This window comes from Anser brachyrhynchus, assembly GCF_964034855.1.
Source record: "Anser brachyrhynchus genome assembly, chromosome: 2".
NCBI classification, from domain to species: Eukaryota; Metazoa; Chordata; class Aves; order Anseriformes; family Anatidae; genus Anser; species Anser brachyrhynchus.
In genome coordinates this window covers 64,994,578-65,011,693 of record NC_137695.1, presented here as the reverse complement: position 1 = coordinate 65,011,693, position 17,116 = coordinate 64,994,578, and the positions used below count along the sequence as shown (strand labels likewise).

Below are 17,116 nucleotides of genomic sequence, written 5' to 3'. Positions count from 1 at the left end.
TGCCATTCCCTTACAAAGGTGCGAAGCAGGTATTGGAGCAGCAAGGGCTGTTCAAGCAGGCAAGTGCATCCTCCTCCACTCCCACATGGCCAGCTCACCACTTCTGCTCCTTCACATGTGGCAAAAAGTCAGGCTTGGCTCTCCTAGTGCACAACCATGGCCATATGTAGTCATTGCCATGTTACTGCACCCTGGCACCAGAGTCACAAAACCTAGATTTAGCAGAGTGGACAAACAGTGTCTATTGAGAGAGGAAAGTAATTATTGTAGCTATTTACAGCTGAAAAATTAGCAGGCCAAAACTTGAAGTGTCAAATGCTTTTTCTCGGTATTATAGCTGCCTTCCATTGAGGGGCTTGATATTTTTTTTTCATGTAAAATAAAAATGGCCTGGAACATTGAACAGATGTTTCTAGTGAGTGTCTTGCTACCTCCCACACACATGTACCCGGTTTAGTAAGAACTGCCATTGAATATTTTTACTGAATGTTCTAACCTCAATTCCAAAAGAACGAAACCTGAAAAAATATTTGCTCTAATTGTGAATAATTGGCACTATTTTAGAAACTCGCCATAAATGCAAATCAGAACTCTTTTATGCACGACTTAAAAAATAAAAAGAAAACCAAGAACAACGAAAACCCATAACCTCCCCTCCAACAGGACCTAAATGACCCGGTCACTTTAATTCAGTTCAGTGTTGTAATTTTGTTACTTTTGACCAGTCACTGCATATAACTGAGACATACTTCCTGTACAAACAAAAAGAAGATTTTCCAGTCCAAAATACTCAAACAGCTCTTAAATTATGTTCTCTGCCATTGTAGCCTAGATTCCAAATGAATGAAAACTGAAAAAATATTTACTGCAATTACGCAAAATTGACCCGCATATTTTGGTTGTGCTTGGTGGTTGAATGTAAATGCACACTTGAAAATATTTCCTCAACCAAAGTTTTCTTGTAAACCATATCAACTCCAATTAATCATGCAAATAAATACAAATCCATCAATATGGGTCAGCAAACATTAGAAATTGTTTACATTTATAGTAAAAAACAGTAACTTGCAAGAACCTGCAAATAAGTATTTAATTTCTATAGAGGTATATTACCTCTAATTAGTCCTAGTCAAGGCTCTGTGGTAACACTACATTTAATTTCAACTGCTGCCACTATTTTTCCTGTAACTTCCCTGAAATTAAACACCAGCCTTATTAGAGGGTGAAACAGTATTTCAAACTTGCTTGTCAGATATGTAGGAAATTCAGGATGGTCCAGCTATTCTATTAATATCAGACTTGCTCCTATTGTTACTGTCAAAAGGCTTGTGTATCAAACAGTATGGCAATAAGCACAAAGAAAAACATCTGCACAGGAGGACACACTCTTCTTCTGTAGATAAGAATACTAAAATCAAAACATAAATGTACCTTATATGCCAGATGTCATGTGCTACAGATAGAAGAAGGTTAACGGATATATCAGAGTGATAAAAAGAAGTCCCAAATAGACCAACACCCTGGGCATTTTGATTCTTTTTAGTTACAGTATGATGAAAACTTTTGCTTTTAGATACTCAGAGCACATCAATATTTATCCTCTAAGCAAGGTAACCAGAAAGCTAATTATTCAGTCACAAAGGACTAAAAAAAAAAAAAAGCTAATAGATACTTACAAGTTCTGACCTGCCCGTGTACCTCCTTCATTGGAAAACCACTATAGCAGTGCACATCCACAAGCTGATCAACTCCATCTTCTTCATGGGGAAAAAAAGCCTTCTTTCCAGTTCCCTTATTTTATATGCAGTAATGCAGTACAAATTCTCACTACTATAAGGCATATTAATTCTTCTTAACAGTATTTTGAAATTTAGAACTACCTTATTTATCATTCTAAAGTAAAACAGATCTTTAAAATAATCTTACTGTCAGATTACGATTTCATTAATGTTCCTAAGCAAGGAAATATGTGGTCTATTATACAAATAAACATTCCCTGTGGTTCCAGTTATCTCCTGCTGGGACAAAAATTTGAAGAAAATTATGTTATCTTTTGTTAGTGTTGGAAGAATTTTCATCACATCTCTGCAACACCTAATTCTACAGTGAACCACACAACATTTTCTAAATAAATGGTCACAGAGGTCACATTCTCTTTCTGTCTGGCATTTAGATGGACAGAAGGACAGCCAGACTTTCTGTAAGATTTATAGCCAGAGAAGCTCTATAAAGGTAATTTCAAGAAGATTTTCATCTGTGATACTCAATGGAGTTTATGTTGGAACACATTCCTTCTGAGTCTGTAAATGCAAATGCTTGTCTACCTCATCACAGTGCTCAAACTCTTAAACATCACATCCATGTCTATGTCCCAGTAATATAAAACTTAAAGAACAGTGGATGTCAGTCTAAATTGTGTGTACAACATCTAAATGTTGAGTTAAACTTTTAAAGAGATAAAATAATTTGCTAAAATATTGTCAGTATTTCAACGTACATGCTTCTGAATTTTTGACATTTTGATAACTCTACAGAAGTCTTAATCTCAAAGAGACACAACCTTCATGAATCTGAATCTCCACCAGCTGACAGAATTATTTTTATTGTTTTGAGATGTATATTTTAAATTACTTTTTTACAAAGCTGCTAAAAGACCTTAAGATCAAGAAGATATTTAGGAGAAGCAAATATACATCAACAAATTAAATGTTCCCAAATTTCAATTTGAGTTCAACATATTTTACTATCTATACCTAACATTCAGTAAATTACATTGAGATATTAGGTACAGATCGCACAATATTTCAATGTAATCTACTGAATCATTTTAAGCAAGCACAAAACAGGGATCAAAACTGATGCACATGAATATATGAACCCAAATAAATGCAGTCCTTCAACAGTTCAACCAAACAGAAAAAAAATGCTTGAGAGTGATGTAATAGAGGATGAAGAGCAATAGTTAAAAAGACAAGAACTTGGTATATTCAATTATATCATGGTTAACCAGGCAGAACTAGTGTACCCATACAGCTAACTGAAATTTCTAAAACCAGTACACTACGTAATCTACAGTATTCAAATCTCGTGTATGATACGTATAGATCATGTACTATTTGGCTGTGAACTTACATCAGAAGTTTCATGAACTTCTAGTAAGACATAAACATAGGTTGTTGTTTCAGCGTTTCCTGTCCTGTCAAAAATCAATCCCATCTAAACTTTCAACATTGTATTTGCCCTGTTGGTAGAAAAGCCACTAACTTTAACAAAAATCTTGGGAAATAAACTGAATTGATGCATCGGAAATTGCTGTATTCAGGCCTTTTCTGGGACTGCTTCTTGGCTTAAGGTATAACATACCAACACCCAAAAGACACAGAGCACTGAAATAATGCCAGGAAGAACAGTTTTAATTGGTTTTTGAAGTAAAAAAAAAAAAAAAAAAGCCAAAGAACATACAGCAATTCTGAGGTATGCTTCTCTGAAGTCAGCTCACCGAGGTGACATATAAATTCTGCACTAATCAAAATATCCTAGAGGCTTGCCTCAAGCAGAGTTTATTGCAGTAAAGCAGCTGTAGGTGAAAATGGGCCACCGGGAGAATGCTCAGTCCAACTTCTGCTAGAGGAATGTCTATAATAACAAATGCCCCATCACAACATAAATATTTGTCAGGAAGCTCTTTAAAACAGCTAGTCACATCAAATACAATAGGAACAGTAAGAGAAGTGTGAGAAGACTCATTCATTCTGGACTTTCCACTTTTAATCAATGCTGTAACGTAAACTGCTTTAATTGAATACCATTCTTTAGTATCTCAACCTTCCACAGGCTTGGGCAGTAAAAGTTAAAATGTATTAGCTACTGAAGAATATTTGTGTTCTTCTTGAAAGCCAGCCAGACTAGACTGAGACAGGATACAAATTCACTAGTTTGGCAAGGATATATATTTCAAGAGTAGCTGTACGTAAGAGGTGACTTTATATTTTGCTTCTTCTGATATATGTGAATTGAGCAACTGGGCTGGAAAGGGCCATCTAGACTATTATCCTGCTTGTGATAGATACCATTAGATGTTTAGGGCAAGGATAAACAAGCAATGCATTTTTTTCTAAGGGCCCTGAGGGAGCCAGTAGGCCTTAATAGCCCTGAGCAATCTCTTGTGATTCACACCCATGCCAAATGGGCCAAGGAGCCCCTTTAAGCTCAGACCTGGGCTTAATCCTTGCCTGAGCTATGTTGTAGTACCTGTCTCTGGCTCCCTTGCCTGTTGCTCCTGACTAGACCCTTGAATTGGTGCTGGACCTGGTTCATAACTTGCCTTGTCTGGGGCTGTTAATGTACTTGTCTACCCAGTTCTGCTAGGACCCTGGCTCCCACCAGTGAGGGCACACCCTGTGTTTCAGTCATCCTTGGCTCCTGGCCCATTCTCACTTGAGTGTTCCCACACTTGCTGCTGCCCCCTGCCAATGTTGTAACTGCACCTCCACTACCTTATAGCATTTCTCCTTTGTAGGCTGCCTGAACTGAAGGACTCTAACTACATCACAGCAGATGTATCACTAATAGTGTTTTCAGGACCTTTCTTTATTGACCCTGTTTTTAAGGTAGCTATACAAAAAACACCTCAGACTCTTGGACTACTGGAAAGGCATACCTTTGTTAAAGTGCTAAAAGAAAAACTACCTACCAAGCATATATAAAGAAATCATTACTAACATCAGACTTCTAGCAAGCATTACTTGTTACACTAATATGCTCTGCTATATAGAAATTGGTTGGTAACAAAAAATTGATAGAGTATGGAGGAAAATGGGTTTGTACATATATGTGCTAAATACAGGTGGTTGGGTAGACAAATGTATCTAATAACTTGACTACAACTTTTCAGAGATTGTGTCTTAATTGTTCAATCTATATCAATCTCACCAAATATACACTCAATGCTTTCCAGTGCGTGTTCTCTAGTAGACGATCCATGAACAGCATTAGACAAAATATCTTGTGCAAACTGAGCCCGAATTGATTCAGGAGAGCTCTCTTTTGCTACTTCTGGATCTGTTGGACCCATTAGTTGCCTCCATTCTTGCACAGCATTTTCCTTTGTTAAGACCATTACCACTGATGGGCCCCTGTAAAATCAACATATGAAAGTTCTTCCGCGATTCTGAGAGGCAGAGTTAGCTGTAACTTCAGAGGTACTGTGAAGGGTTATGTTAAGCATTATGCTATCTGAATAACGTTAAACTGTTTAAATTTTAAAATGTGCTTCTGGAATGTTTTAAGACAATATAAAATTTCTGATATCTATATTTGAAAATCACAAAGGTTATGATAATCAACTATTTGAATTTGGACTTCTTGTCCTAAAAATGCTCTTACCAAATAATTTCTGAAGCAAGAAAACACACATCATTATCAACAGCTATACAAAAAATATTATGAGAAAAATATTTGTCCCACATGGGAAGAACAAGGATTCCATTAAAAAAGAGTTCTTTGAGAAACTAAGCCAAAATAATAGTCACTGTCCATAAATTTGGAAAGAACTGCAAATTTTCCTTTTAAAGGAAGGGCACTCCATGCTAAAAGGTAATCATAAAACTTTGAAAAAAACATTAAACTTGCCAGAAAGAGTAACAGAATGTAAAATCCTCAGCGCACCTTGGTGTTGCTTGTTTTGTTGGTTCTGTAAATTCAAAGTTATGATGCGTATTTGCATAACTCATTACTATATAGCTAGACACTTACTCAGTCATAAGTGCCACTAACTCTTCAAAAAAAGGTTTTCCTTCGTGATCCTTATAAAACTTCGTAGCCATTTCACGAGTTAAAGCTTCCTCTTTAATCTTTGAGATGGTAAACCCAGCATCTTTAACTTTTTGCATAATGTCATCTAGGAGAATAACAAGCAAATTCATTCTTTCTTGATTAAAGTAGTTTAGATGCAAATAAAAATACTTCTTTTCAGAGAGTATTAGATCAGTTTTCTTTTTTTTTTTAAACAAATATGAATAACTATTAAAATTTTACTTATAATGTCAAACTACAACTTTTAACTAAAATGTAAAATAAACCACTGTCATTGGACTAAATTATCTCTATACAGGTGACAAACCCAAACTGTTGCAAACTATACTAATAGCATTCATTGCTATTTCTGACATTAGACAGAACGTGGAATGTAGTAGTAATGCTACATTACACACCAGCTGGCCTGATAAAATCAATCTGGATTGTAACAAGAGGGGAAGAAAGACTTACAAAAGCCAACAATGAATTAACAATTAAAAAGACTACAAAACTTGTTAGGAGAGAAAAGAAGAATGCCAACAAGAGGCTCTGAATACAGGGGTAAAAAAAATTGCAAGAAAAATTTTAGGTAAGATTCCAAACTCATAGAGTTCTTTTTACTTTAACCTTTTCTCCTTATTCCCTTTGTCTGATGTCAAGTTAAGCCAAGTATGGGAATGCATCTAATCCAGCAATGGCTCCTTTTGAGTCAGTAGAGACAACTGTCTGAAATCAGTAGCATGACTTCAGAAGGCCTCTCTCTTATATAAAAAATGCTGGGCAGATAGTTTGGACAAATTCTTGGCTTTTAAACATTTTAATTTAGCTGAGAACTCTCTCACTTCAATTCACCAGTATTCTTGTGAAGAAGAGCTATAGGCTATTTAAGCAAAGGAAATGTCATATTTGAGACCTCAATATGAATTATGCAAGCCCTGTAAAAGCATTTCACTGCATGGTAAAAGCATCTCAGAGAATAAAAATAATGCATCTGACATGATTTACTGTGGTGTATATTGCTAATATTTTGGATAAATAATATCTGCAGACATAGCCCATGCCTTCTAGATCACTTACCTTTATGCTTCTTAGCAGCATCAGGTTTGATCAAAGCCAAAGTGTGCTCCTGAGGGAAGAAGAATTCTAATTCCTTCTGAGCATCATTAGGTGAAGAACTACCATGCAGCTGATTAATTGGTATGTTGTCAACTGCATACTGTGCACGTAAACTAAGAGGCATGAAAACAGAGAAATTATGTAAAGGAATAGCCATCCTGAGCTTAAGCTATGACTAACCTGAACCCAATAAATATAAATAGAAGTTGATCTGGCCACTGAAGTGCTTGACAATCTCTCTGTAGATGTAAGAAGCACTCACTGTCTACAGAAAGAGCAATCAACTTTTTAATTAACCAGATGAAATATGAATACTTTCCTTCCCAACTGTCATCCTGTTATATTTCCAAGATAATACCAGGTCTTGCTTAGTGAAACAGCATTTCTGTCAACAATAAGTATTGTGATACCACAGCAGTTTCTTAGGACAATGCTACAAGCAGGTGAAACCAAGATGCTCCTTTATAAAATGTGTAGAAGAAACTCAGCCACAAATAATAAATAATCAATGAAAGGTTTTAATTTAGCTAAGAAAACAGGCATTCAGACTAAAAAATAATGATGTTCTTTCAAGGAAAAAAAATCAATGCTATAGTTACAAGAAAACCTTAACAAGCTGCAGAAATATACATCAGCTTCCAGACGATGGCACTATAGTTACACCAGTTCGAATGTGGTATTCATTGACCTGAAGAATATGAAAGTAAATTAAAACTGTGAATGATGGTTTACTATTTAAGTATTACCTGTTTGGATTTTCCTTCTTAGCCTCTTCAATAGTCTTTGGACCTAATAAATTTCTCCAGTGTGCTACAGCATTTTCTCGCGTTAGAGCAAGTACAAGAGTTGGACCACTGTAAAGTGGAAAACTGGCATTAAGAACATCAAATATTAAACTCTCTGTAATTTGTAAAAGGAATTTAATTATATATAGTCGAGACAAGGAAAATGACCCCTAGTACTGGAGGATTTTAAAATCAATCTCTGTTCAAAAAGCTACAGTTTGATAAAACCTTATGGAGATTAAATTAATTTATATTTCAAAGTTACTCAATGCTACCACAACACCAATAATGTTACAGAATTGGGCTATGTCTTTATTACTAGACATAAAAACACTGATCAGCTCCTAAACTTTTTTATTTGTCCCAGGTATGTTCCAACTTCACATGAAGACAATATCCAAATGATTTATTTTCCACTCCAAGGAATCCAGCACACAATATAGATAAAGACTATAGAGTCCTCCTATAAACAATCTAAATGAAGCCTTCGAGAGCACAGCTCAAATATTTTCACCCAGATCAGTGGAATTGGCCACTGACTTCAACATCTTACGTATGGAGGTATGGAGTCACTAGAAAATTTTAGAAATCTGATCTGTGTACTGTATTTGGGAATTATCTCATTATCTGCAGTTTTCTGATCCTGTGTTGAGCTTTACTAAACTCTCAGATAAGATGGTATCTTACAGCCCTATAATATTCAGGTTAATTATTTGTTGTGAAAATTTCAGTCTCATTTCTAGATCTGCAGTCTCATTTTTCATTCACCTTACTTGGTCATTTGCTCTAGCAGGAAAGGGAAGTAGTCTTCATTTTCATGCTCTTTGTAAAATTCACGTGCTTGTTCTTCAGATAGGTTTATTTCTTTCTGCATTGCTATTTCGAAGCCATCATCCTTTATTCTTTGTATAATAGAATCTGTTTAAAATATTGAAATAATGCTAAATTGCCATCCATTCATCAATTAAACACTTTTGAAGAAATGACATGGGCTATGGGCTATCCAATAATGATCTTAAATTTTTACAAATGAATTAATTTCTTAACTGAAGAGCAGAAAACTAATTTAAAGAAACTGCTAGAAGGCTTCAGTAGTTGCCTGGACACTCACAAAGCTGATGTGGACTGCAAAATGGCTTTTCTAAGCAACATACTCTATAGTGATCAAGAAAATAAATACACAAGGAGAGGTCAAAATTGTAGTCTTTCAAATCTCTAAGTTATTTCCAGTACAGAAATTCTAGAATTCTAGAATGAAGGAGCTAGCTAGATTCTAGTAAGAAATGCAAATATAAATTAGAAGAAAAGTAAACTTGTTTGGATGGAGCTTCATACTAATGCAGCAGATTTTCTGATCCAATTTGTAAAAATCTTATCTGTATAGGCCTATGTACGCAGCATAGAACACCCTGAGTCAGGTCTTTTTCACTCTTGACATTGATCTACATGCCAAGGCAAGGATAGTATCAACTACTACATTATGTTTCCCTGTAGTGTACTTAAATATGCAGTTACTTGTCTGAAAGGTTTTCTATAAAAATTTCATCCAGATATATAACCTAAAGATATTCTTGAAAATATACAACCTAAAGATATTCTTGAAAAGTCAACCAAAGGAACAAAATAGTTTTGACATTTATATTCTAAATATATCAAACACATCAGCCATGTAGCTTTTTTCGTGATAAAGATTACTGTTAACTTAAAGCTGAGGAGAAAAGATAATCTAGCAACATTTCATTAGTAGTGTTAGAATTTCTGAAATTCAAAATGAGACATTTCATGCCCTTGATAGAAAATGAAGTTATTACAACTTACCTCGTCTTTCCCTTAGGAGACAAGGTCTAACTAAGGCCAAAGTCTTTTCGAATTTTTGCTCTGTCTTCTTTTGACCAAAATTTGGGAAAAAGAAGGCAAGTTGCCTGCTGGCATCTTCTATACTGCTTTGCACATCACACATATTTAATATACTCTCAGTTTCTGGAGTTTCTTCTGGTCTAATGAGACACAAAATTGTGTCATATTTAAGTCCCTTTATGCATTTTGACATTGTGATAACAGCTGACTTGATGAAAACGTACTTTCTTAAAGTTTAGTGAAACATAAGAATAGAAAAACAAATGCAGATTGTATTTAATTCAGATTCATAACTGAAGTAATGTTTCTGAGACAAGAAATATTTCTTAACTTCTCAAAAAGTTCATTGACATATGCTATAAGAGAAATCTGTCATGCAGCTTTACTAATTCCCCTCTAGATTCTTCAGAATATTTTCTCCGTTTCACTAGACAGAATTACTACTGACAAGTGTACAGTGTATAATGAATGACCAGAAAAAGGATTGTGCTTAATTCATGTAAAGCATTGTCCTAAGAACTACTGCACTACAAAATTCTCTTTATCAGAGATTCTTTCATTGTTACTTGCCTGTAATTCTAAGGTTTATTTAGCAATGTAAATACACTCATTCTTGGCCACCCAGAGAAAATACAATATTCCCTGGTTGCACTAAATCAACTCAAAAAAGGATTCAGCAGGTATCAACAAAAATATAAATTATTAGGACAGGTTCTTTTTTGGAACAAAGTATGCCAATTTTTGCCACTTTCTGTAAATAGTAATATAAAACTCGATCCCAAATTTGTATTTTTGTGAACATTCTATTGTCTTGCGCTGTGTATACAACTAACATCCTATTAAAAATTCTCTGCTAAATACTTGGCATAAGAGAAAGACAGACATTCCAAGACACCTTGGTTGGGAACAGCAAATCCTTACAATATATTTAGGTACCTCAAAAAAAAAACCAAAAAAACCACAACCCTCCCACTTGTTTGCTCAGTTTTACAGAGCGGTGCCAGGGAGCACAGCATGCTTCAGGTGTCCCCCCAGGTGTCACTTGGGCCACACCTACAGGTTCCCAGCATATATAAAAGTAAACATGGACAAAAGCACAACATTCATTTGGCAGTACTGGCAGTCACTTTGTCTTGGTGAATTAGTATGAAGTGGAACTGTACGGACCACACAAACTCTGAAGTACAGCACTGTTCTCCTTGGACTGACAACCCATTCAAATCTAGTTCAGAAAGAGCATGAGATCAGTGCCCTTTGCTTATTATCTTTCCCTAAGAATCATGAAGTTTCTATGTTCCCAAAGGATCTATGACTGCGTGTGTAGTGATGGTTCTTTGAAAGACCAGGTAAAGAACTTTGCCGGCTCCCTGGGCCCTATGCACACACAGGCACATATGAATATAAGAATGAGTCTGTAAGAATGTTGCTTTCATGGTGTATTTCAAATACTGTAACTGAATCACATATTCCAATTTTCATTGTTAGTTACCTTTCTGACTTTCCAGACTCATCAGGAGTGCCTTCAAGTGATTCACGTAGTTCTTTCCAGAGAGGAATAGCATCAGTTCCTTTTTTTTTAGTTATTAGCAAAATGTGGCATGGTCCACTCATCATGAACTGAACAAAATCATCAAAATCATGCTAAAAAACATAATTAAACATATATATATATATTTTGCTATGAATTGCAGCAACTCTGACTTTATCATCAGAAATGAGAACATCCTTTTGTAAGTAGCTAACTACACTCCCTTTTTACAATGGCATTAGCATATATTACTCAAAATCCTGTCAAACTGTTTGGAAGAGTTTTTGATCAATCATTTGAGACAGGAAAATTATAAAATGTCTAAAATTCAAGTAACTGAGATAAATGAAATAATAAAAATACATTATGAAAGCAGTACATGTTCTTTGAGGTTAAAGTGCAAACGAGAGAGAAGAAAATGATCTAGAAACTTGATGTGATCAAATGCTATGCTTGCAGTAGCACTTATCATGTGACATAAATTGCAATACAATTCAATGCACTATTTTTGAAACTAAAAATCAGGTAGCTGGCTAAAAATATAGAACACTTAAATGTTTGCAAGACATTTGTAGACTTTTCTGTTATTCTCTCTGCTATGTTCTATTCACTCATCTAGTTTCAATCTTCAATGCTGTGGATGGACATTTTCATCAGAAAATAGCTTTGCAAGCTGTTGTAAGTTTTTCATCTTTTTTTCCTTTGTATGTCATCTTTTTCTTCAATATTACTAATTTCCTCAGATACCTTCACTCCTTCTAAGCATTTGAGTAAATCTTTTCTTTACTAGCCGCCCTCATCTGACTGTGTATGACATATTTTTCCTTTAATAATATGAGGATGGAATATTCATATATATTGCTTTCAATTCATTGCTTTTCTCTTTCAGTTAGCTTCATATCTATGCATCCACTTAACCCACTTCACAAGATGAAAAACCTCAAAAAACACAACCCTGATTGAATGCAAGCACAGATATTTAGTAAAACATACAAAGTGAGTGTTGTGACTTCAAAAGTACACTTGTTCATGTTAGAAGAAATTGATGTAGCTATTAGATGTGGTTATGGTGGTTTCATCATTAAAAAGAAACAATTTCTGCTGAAATATCTGAAGATATTAAGTCTATTAAACTTGATTCTCCATTCTGTTACAATAGGCATCCTCTGAACCTTCAACAAGATTGCACAGTATTAAACTGGGAAGAATTTTTCCCACTGAGCACGAAGAAAGCTATATTCTATATCGTCACTTTAACATATTTATTTTTCAGCTTAGAATTACACTTTAAGAATGGCAAATGATAGCTTCTCAGTATGCACAAAGTCCTCTGAACTACTTCTCATAGTTCACAGTAGTTTTGTTATTCTCACTACCCTAATGCTGGCTAGGATTTACTACAGCCTAGTAGTGCTGTAGCATATCAAACTCTGTATGCCTTTTCCTCATCTTTGTTCCTCCCCTGTCACCCTCTACACCTAACTAATCTCAAATTTGGTTGCTGTTCTGATGAAGATAACTTAGATTTACCTATATTTCAAAACTGCTTCTACCTGTCTAAGCTAGAATCCCACATTGCAAAACCAAGCTCTTCAAGATTCCTCACATCCTCACCCTGTTACTCCCCTTCTAAACCACAGTGCAGCCACCAGATGTTTACTATTTTTTTCCCCTACGGCTTCAGTAAGAACAATCTTGTCTCACTCTCATTCATTTGGAATGCCACAGGAACATTTTCCCACCTTCTTGTTTTGATTATATCAACCCTTTATTTGTACTTTTTCATTGGTTCCCCTGACAATATCAAACAAGCTAGTTGTCTGCATGTAATTCCTGGTTATCTTATGCAGATCTTAACAACGAATAAGTATTTACTAAGATACTTAATTTTCGTGATTCGAATCCTTCTGTAGAGCTAACTTTAGCTATCAATTTGCCAAAACACTTGACAATATCCAGTTGCTAGTTTGCTAGACCATTGCCATTTAATGGTGACCACCACCATTTCATTGTTTCCTTGAACTATCTGCATGTCCTTAGCTATCTTTTGACCTCTAATATAGGATAAGGACAGAAAAATAAGCTACAGTGGAGATACTTTATCTTTCTGCCTATGCATGTGCTTATTCCCAGTATTATCCAGTGAAAAAAGCTGTAAAGAAAAGAAAAAGTAGCATATATTATTACCTGGCTGGAGCAGTATGTGTCAAATAGATACATACTGTTGTGGATGACACTGGTTTTTGTTTTGCACTACGTTTCAGCAGCTAACTTAACCTATGTTTATGGCCATGGCTAAACATCATGCACAATATGATAACAGAAACAATTATTAAATATTTTAGCATTTAATTGGAGTTCAATATAATTTAGTCTAAATGTTATAGTTCTACCGAGCTATATTTTTATAAGGCTTAGTAAGAAAAAAAAGAGAGATAACATTTTATTTTTTTGTTCTGTGTACTAAATCTCCATTAATTCAGTTCTCCAACATACTAAAAAATTACAAGCCAGGGATTTAAAAGTACATACAGTAACACTGATATATTTTATCTGCTTCTTTTCTTTATGTTTTTAAGTTTTTTGTTTGTTGGTTTGTTTGTTTGTTTTATTTTACCTGTTCTTTTTTCTGGGTATAGAATTCTCTGATTTGTTCTTCAGTTAGCATTTTCTCTTCTGAAGCTGCAATGCCAAAGCCTGCATCTCTAATCTGCAATTATTCAGTTATTACTCAGTGGCATTTGAAAAAGGGTATATACAATATCATATGTAAATCTAAAGATTGATTGACTTTGTATGCTATCGTAAATTCAAATTATCTGAAATATTCCAAACATAACTGCTATATTTGCCTAAACTAAAGTTCTAGCTTTTCAAAGCACTTTGGTGAATTCAGGATAACAATGCCCACTATTTTGAAGTTTTTGGAAAATACCGTGTAGTTCAATGTATGCATTCATTCAGTGGTTAATAATTCTTTTTATTTAACATTGAATAAATATTTTTTACCATTGTGAATGATTAAAATGCAACTACTTCTAAAATCGTTATTATAAATTGTATTATAATCATAATAGTCATATTACTGTGTATTTGTCAATAAATGTTGCAATAAAAATAGGCTAAACTTTTTGGCCACCATTATAAAGTTGATAAACTTTAGAAACAGTAAATATCAAAGCTAAAATCTATTTTATGATTACCTATCTTAAGTTACATTACTATACTAAAGTACGTATGAGATGCACACTTACACGACCTGTATCAAAATTCATAGTCCCACTGATGTGATATTTATACCATATACCTATATCTAAACAATGAAGACACTATCCAGCCCCAATACTGATCATATGCCAATGTTAGTCTGCTTACCAGCACTCTCCTCTTTAAAAGTCCCTATGATGCTGCTGAGTGTTTCCAGATTGCCTTGACGAGGTTGAATGTGGAAACAGTATGGGTACACATCTCACAAGGCAGTGTAAAGACAGAGCCAACTAGCAGCTGCTCAGCTCCATTTAAATTGCTTTCAAACACTGCCTGCTTTTTTTGTCTTTATTGAACCTTTTTCCTTTCTGGCCAAGATAGAGTAAATGCAGAAACAAGAAATACAACACTCTGATATTCTCTCCTGCATACGTCGCAGACCCTCACATCTTTTTTAAATTTAACTTTTATTCTTGATATATATAATGTTATGAGATTTTATTATTATTATTATTGTATCAGAATCAGTGCAAAATTCCTGTAACTAAAGTGAACATCAGTATAGTATGGTATTCTGGAAGGAAAGAGAATTTTCTTTCACTATGTGATTGCTTAAATAAATGCTGAATCCATCAGTGCACTGAGATTCTTATTATTAGTATACAGTCTCTGATTATAGTGATTACTAGTGCACATAAATCACCCTTTCCATCTACAAGCACGTGTTTAATCATTTGTGAGCACAAATATTTCCACAGTGAACCGATTAGTTGTTTTAAATGTGCCTACATTTCTTAAAGATGCTGCACAGTCAGAAAAGATGTCTTCTTCACCTGAAAGAATTAACCATCATAGTTTCCAGTCCTTATTTCTATTGAAATATGAGGAAAAAAAGATCCGCTTATAGATTTCATGTGTCATTGATCTCCACTGTATAAATCAATGCCATACCTTACTTACTGGCACAAAATATTAAAGCAACAGTATTAATTGGAATACTATATTATTTCAGGGCAAAATTAACTTGTTTTTACTATCCTTAACAGAGAGGCATTAACAAGCCTTTTTCTAAAGCCTGGGAATAAATTAGGATCTATTTGATCTTCCATCTTATTACTATTCCACTGAACTAAACAGGATGAATGAATCTTTTCAAATTTTGTCTACCTTTTGTTTAATTTCTTCTACATGTCCTTCTAAGACATCATCAGGTTTTATAATTCCAACAGAGTATGTGACTTCTTCTGGAAAATGGAAAAAAATAATATGGCAATTAATATATTTATCAAAATAAATACACAACTACATTTTTCATTACTTGCAAGTGAGTTTCTTTTAACACTTCTCCATCTTAATACTGAGATAGCCAAACAGTGGTTCCAGTAAATAAGTGACTCCAGCACTTAAAGCATGTCTTGGAGTGTGAGGTAGTACTTGGCCATCCCTGGAATCCACATTCTGGGTGAACCACTGGTGTTTTGGGTCATACGGTAGAGAAATGTTCCACGTGCAACTAGGTGCAGTGGAAAAACTACAATTTAAGATGAATGATTTCACTAGGGAGCTATGTACAGGACTAGAAATTTGAAAGGAATTAATATTACAAAGGAAAACTCACTAATTGAAAACCTTGTATGAGTATTGATTTCCAGTAAAATACACATTTCTTGTCATAGTAGATGTTTGATTCCTTAGTATTGTGGATTCTGAACTCATTTACAATAAATAACTACCGAAGTAAATAAAATGCTTGCTCTAATCTAATATTTAAAGCAAGAGGTGTTCCAAGTCATAGGCATACTATTGCAGCATCTGTAGCATACACAAAACCACTAAATGACAGAAAGTGATCAAAGAAAATACAAACTATAAACTTTCTTTGCAGAATCTGAGGTTTACAGTTGAAGTGTTAGAATGTAATTCAATCAGATCTCAAACACTGTAGAAGCAGTTAATGGTAGCTGTAATGGAAACACAGGACTAGTACTTGTTGCCAATACTAGAAAACACTCATAGGCACCTGCAGGTGGTAAGAAATATATTACCACAAAGTGTTGTGCACTGGGGCTTCTGAAGGACCCTAACCTAAAGCTGAATCCACGCTGAATCTCTGTGCCCCGATTTACCCAAAGGAGGCCTATAGGAAAGCCTAGGAGGAACTCTGTCAGGGAGCATAGTGATAGGACAAGGAGTAATGGCTTTAAACTAAAAGAGGGGAGATTTAGATTAGATATAAGGAAGAGACTCTTCACTGTGAAGGTGAAGGTGAGGCACGGGGACAGGTTGCCCAGGGGAGCTGTGGATGTCCCATCCCTGGAAGTGTTCAAGCCCAGGCTGGATGGGGCCTTCGGCAACCTGGTCTGGTGGGAGGTGTCCCTGCCCATGGCAGGGGGGTTGGAATTAAGTGATCCTTGGGGTCACTTCCAACCCAAACTGTTCTATGATTCTATTTTGTAGAGTATTTAGACTCTGTAGATTAGTGAGAAGTCTGTATATAATTTCTAAAGGATTTATAATACTGTATTACTGAGTCTCAGAGGATTTATAAGTGAAAAAAAGGCTAAAGCTGAGGTCAGGAACATGCCACTTGAACCACACAATAAAGGAGGTATGAAGGGGAAGGAGAACATACATGACTTAATCCATGACAATGATCTAGTGCCTTATAACAAGAGAAAAAAGGAAGATGAAGAGAGAAAATGGAAAAACCTATTTCATTTCAACCTCACAAAATGATATACACATATACAAAGCAGGAACTTTAGAAGCTTCAGTAGCCATAGATAACAAGAATAGAAAAGATGTAGGTTCCAACTCACAACAAGCC

The 17,116-nt window shown here is 35.0% G+C and overlaps 1 protein-coding gene across 1 annotated transcript in view; it reads right to left on the bottom strand.

Moving 5' to 3' along the window:
- Window positions 1–516: 516 nt before the first annotated feature.
- NME8 (NME/NM23 family member 8) overlaps window positions 517–17,116 on the bottom strand; it is a 33,929-nt gene continuing 17,329 nt past the window's right edge. The window contains exons 10-18 of the mRNA XM_080578927.1: window positions 15,457–15,533; window positions 13,700–13,792; window positions 11,044–11,195; window positions 9,516–9,694; window positions 8,471–8,615; window positions 7,659–7,766; window positions 6,874–7,025; window positions 5,755–5,899; window positions 517–5,135 (exon numbers count right to left, since the gene is read on the bottom strand). Coding sequence (XP_080435053.1) covers window positions 4,913–5,135; window positions 5,755–5,899; window positions 6,874–7,025; window positions 7,659–7,766; window positions 8,471–8,615; window positions 9,516–9,694; window positions 11,044–11,195; window positions 13,700–13,792; window positions 15,457–15,533 — 1,274 coding nt within the window. The 3' untranslated portion in view covers window positions 517–4,912. The remainder of the gene's footprint in view (window positions 5,136–5,754; window positions 5,900–6,873; window positions 7,026–7,658; window positions 7,767–8,470; window positions 8,616–9,515; window positions 9,695–11,043; window positions 11,196–13,699; window positions 13,793–15,456; window positions 15,534–17,116) is intronic.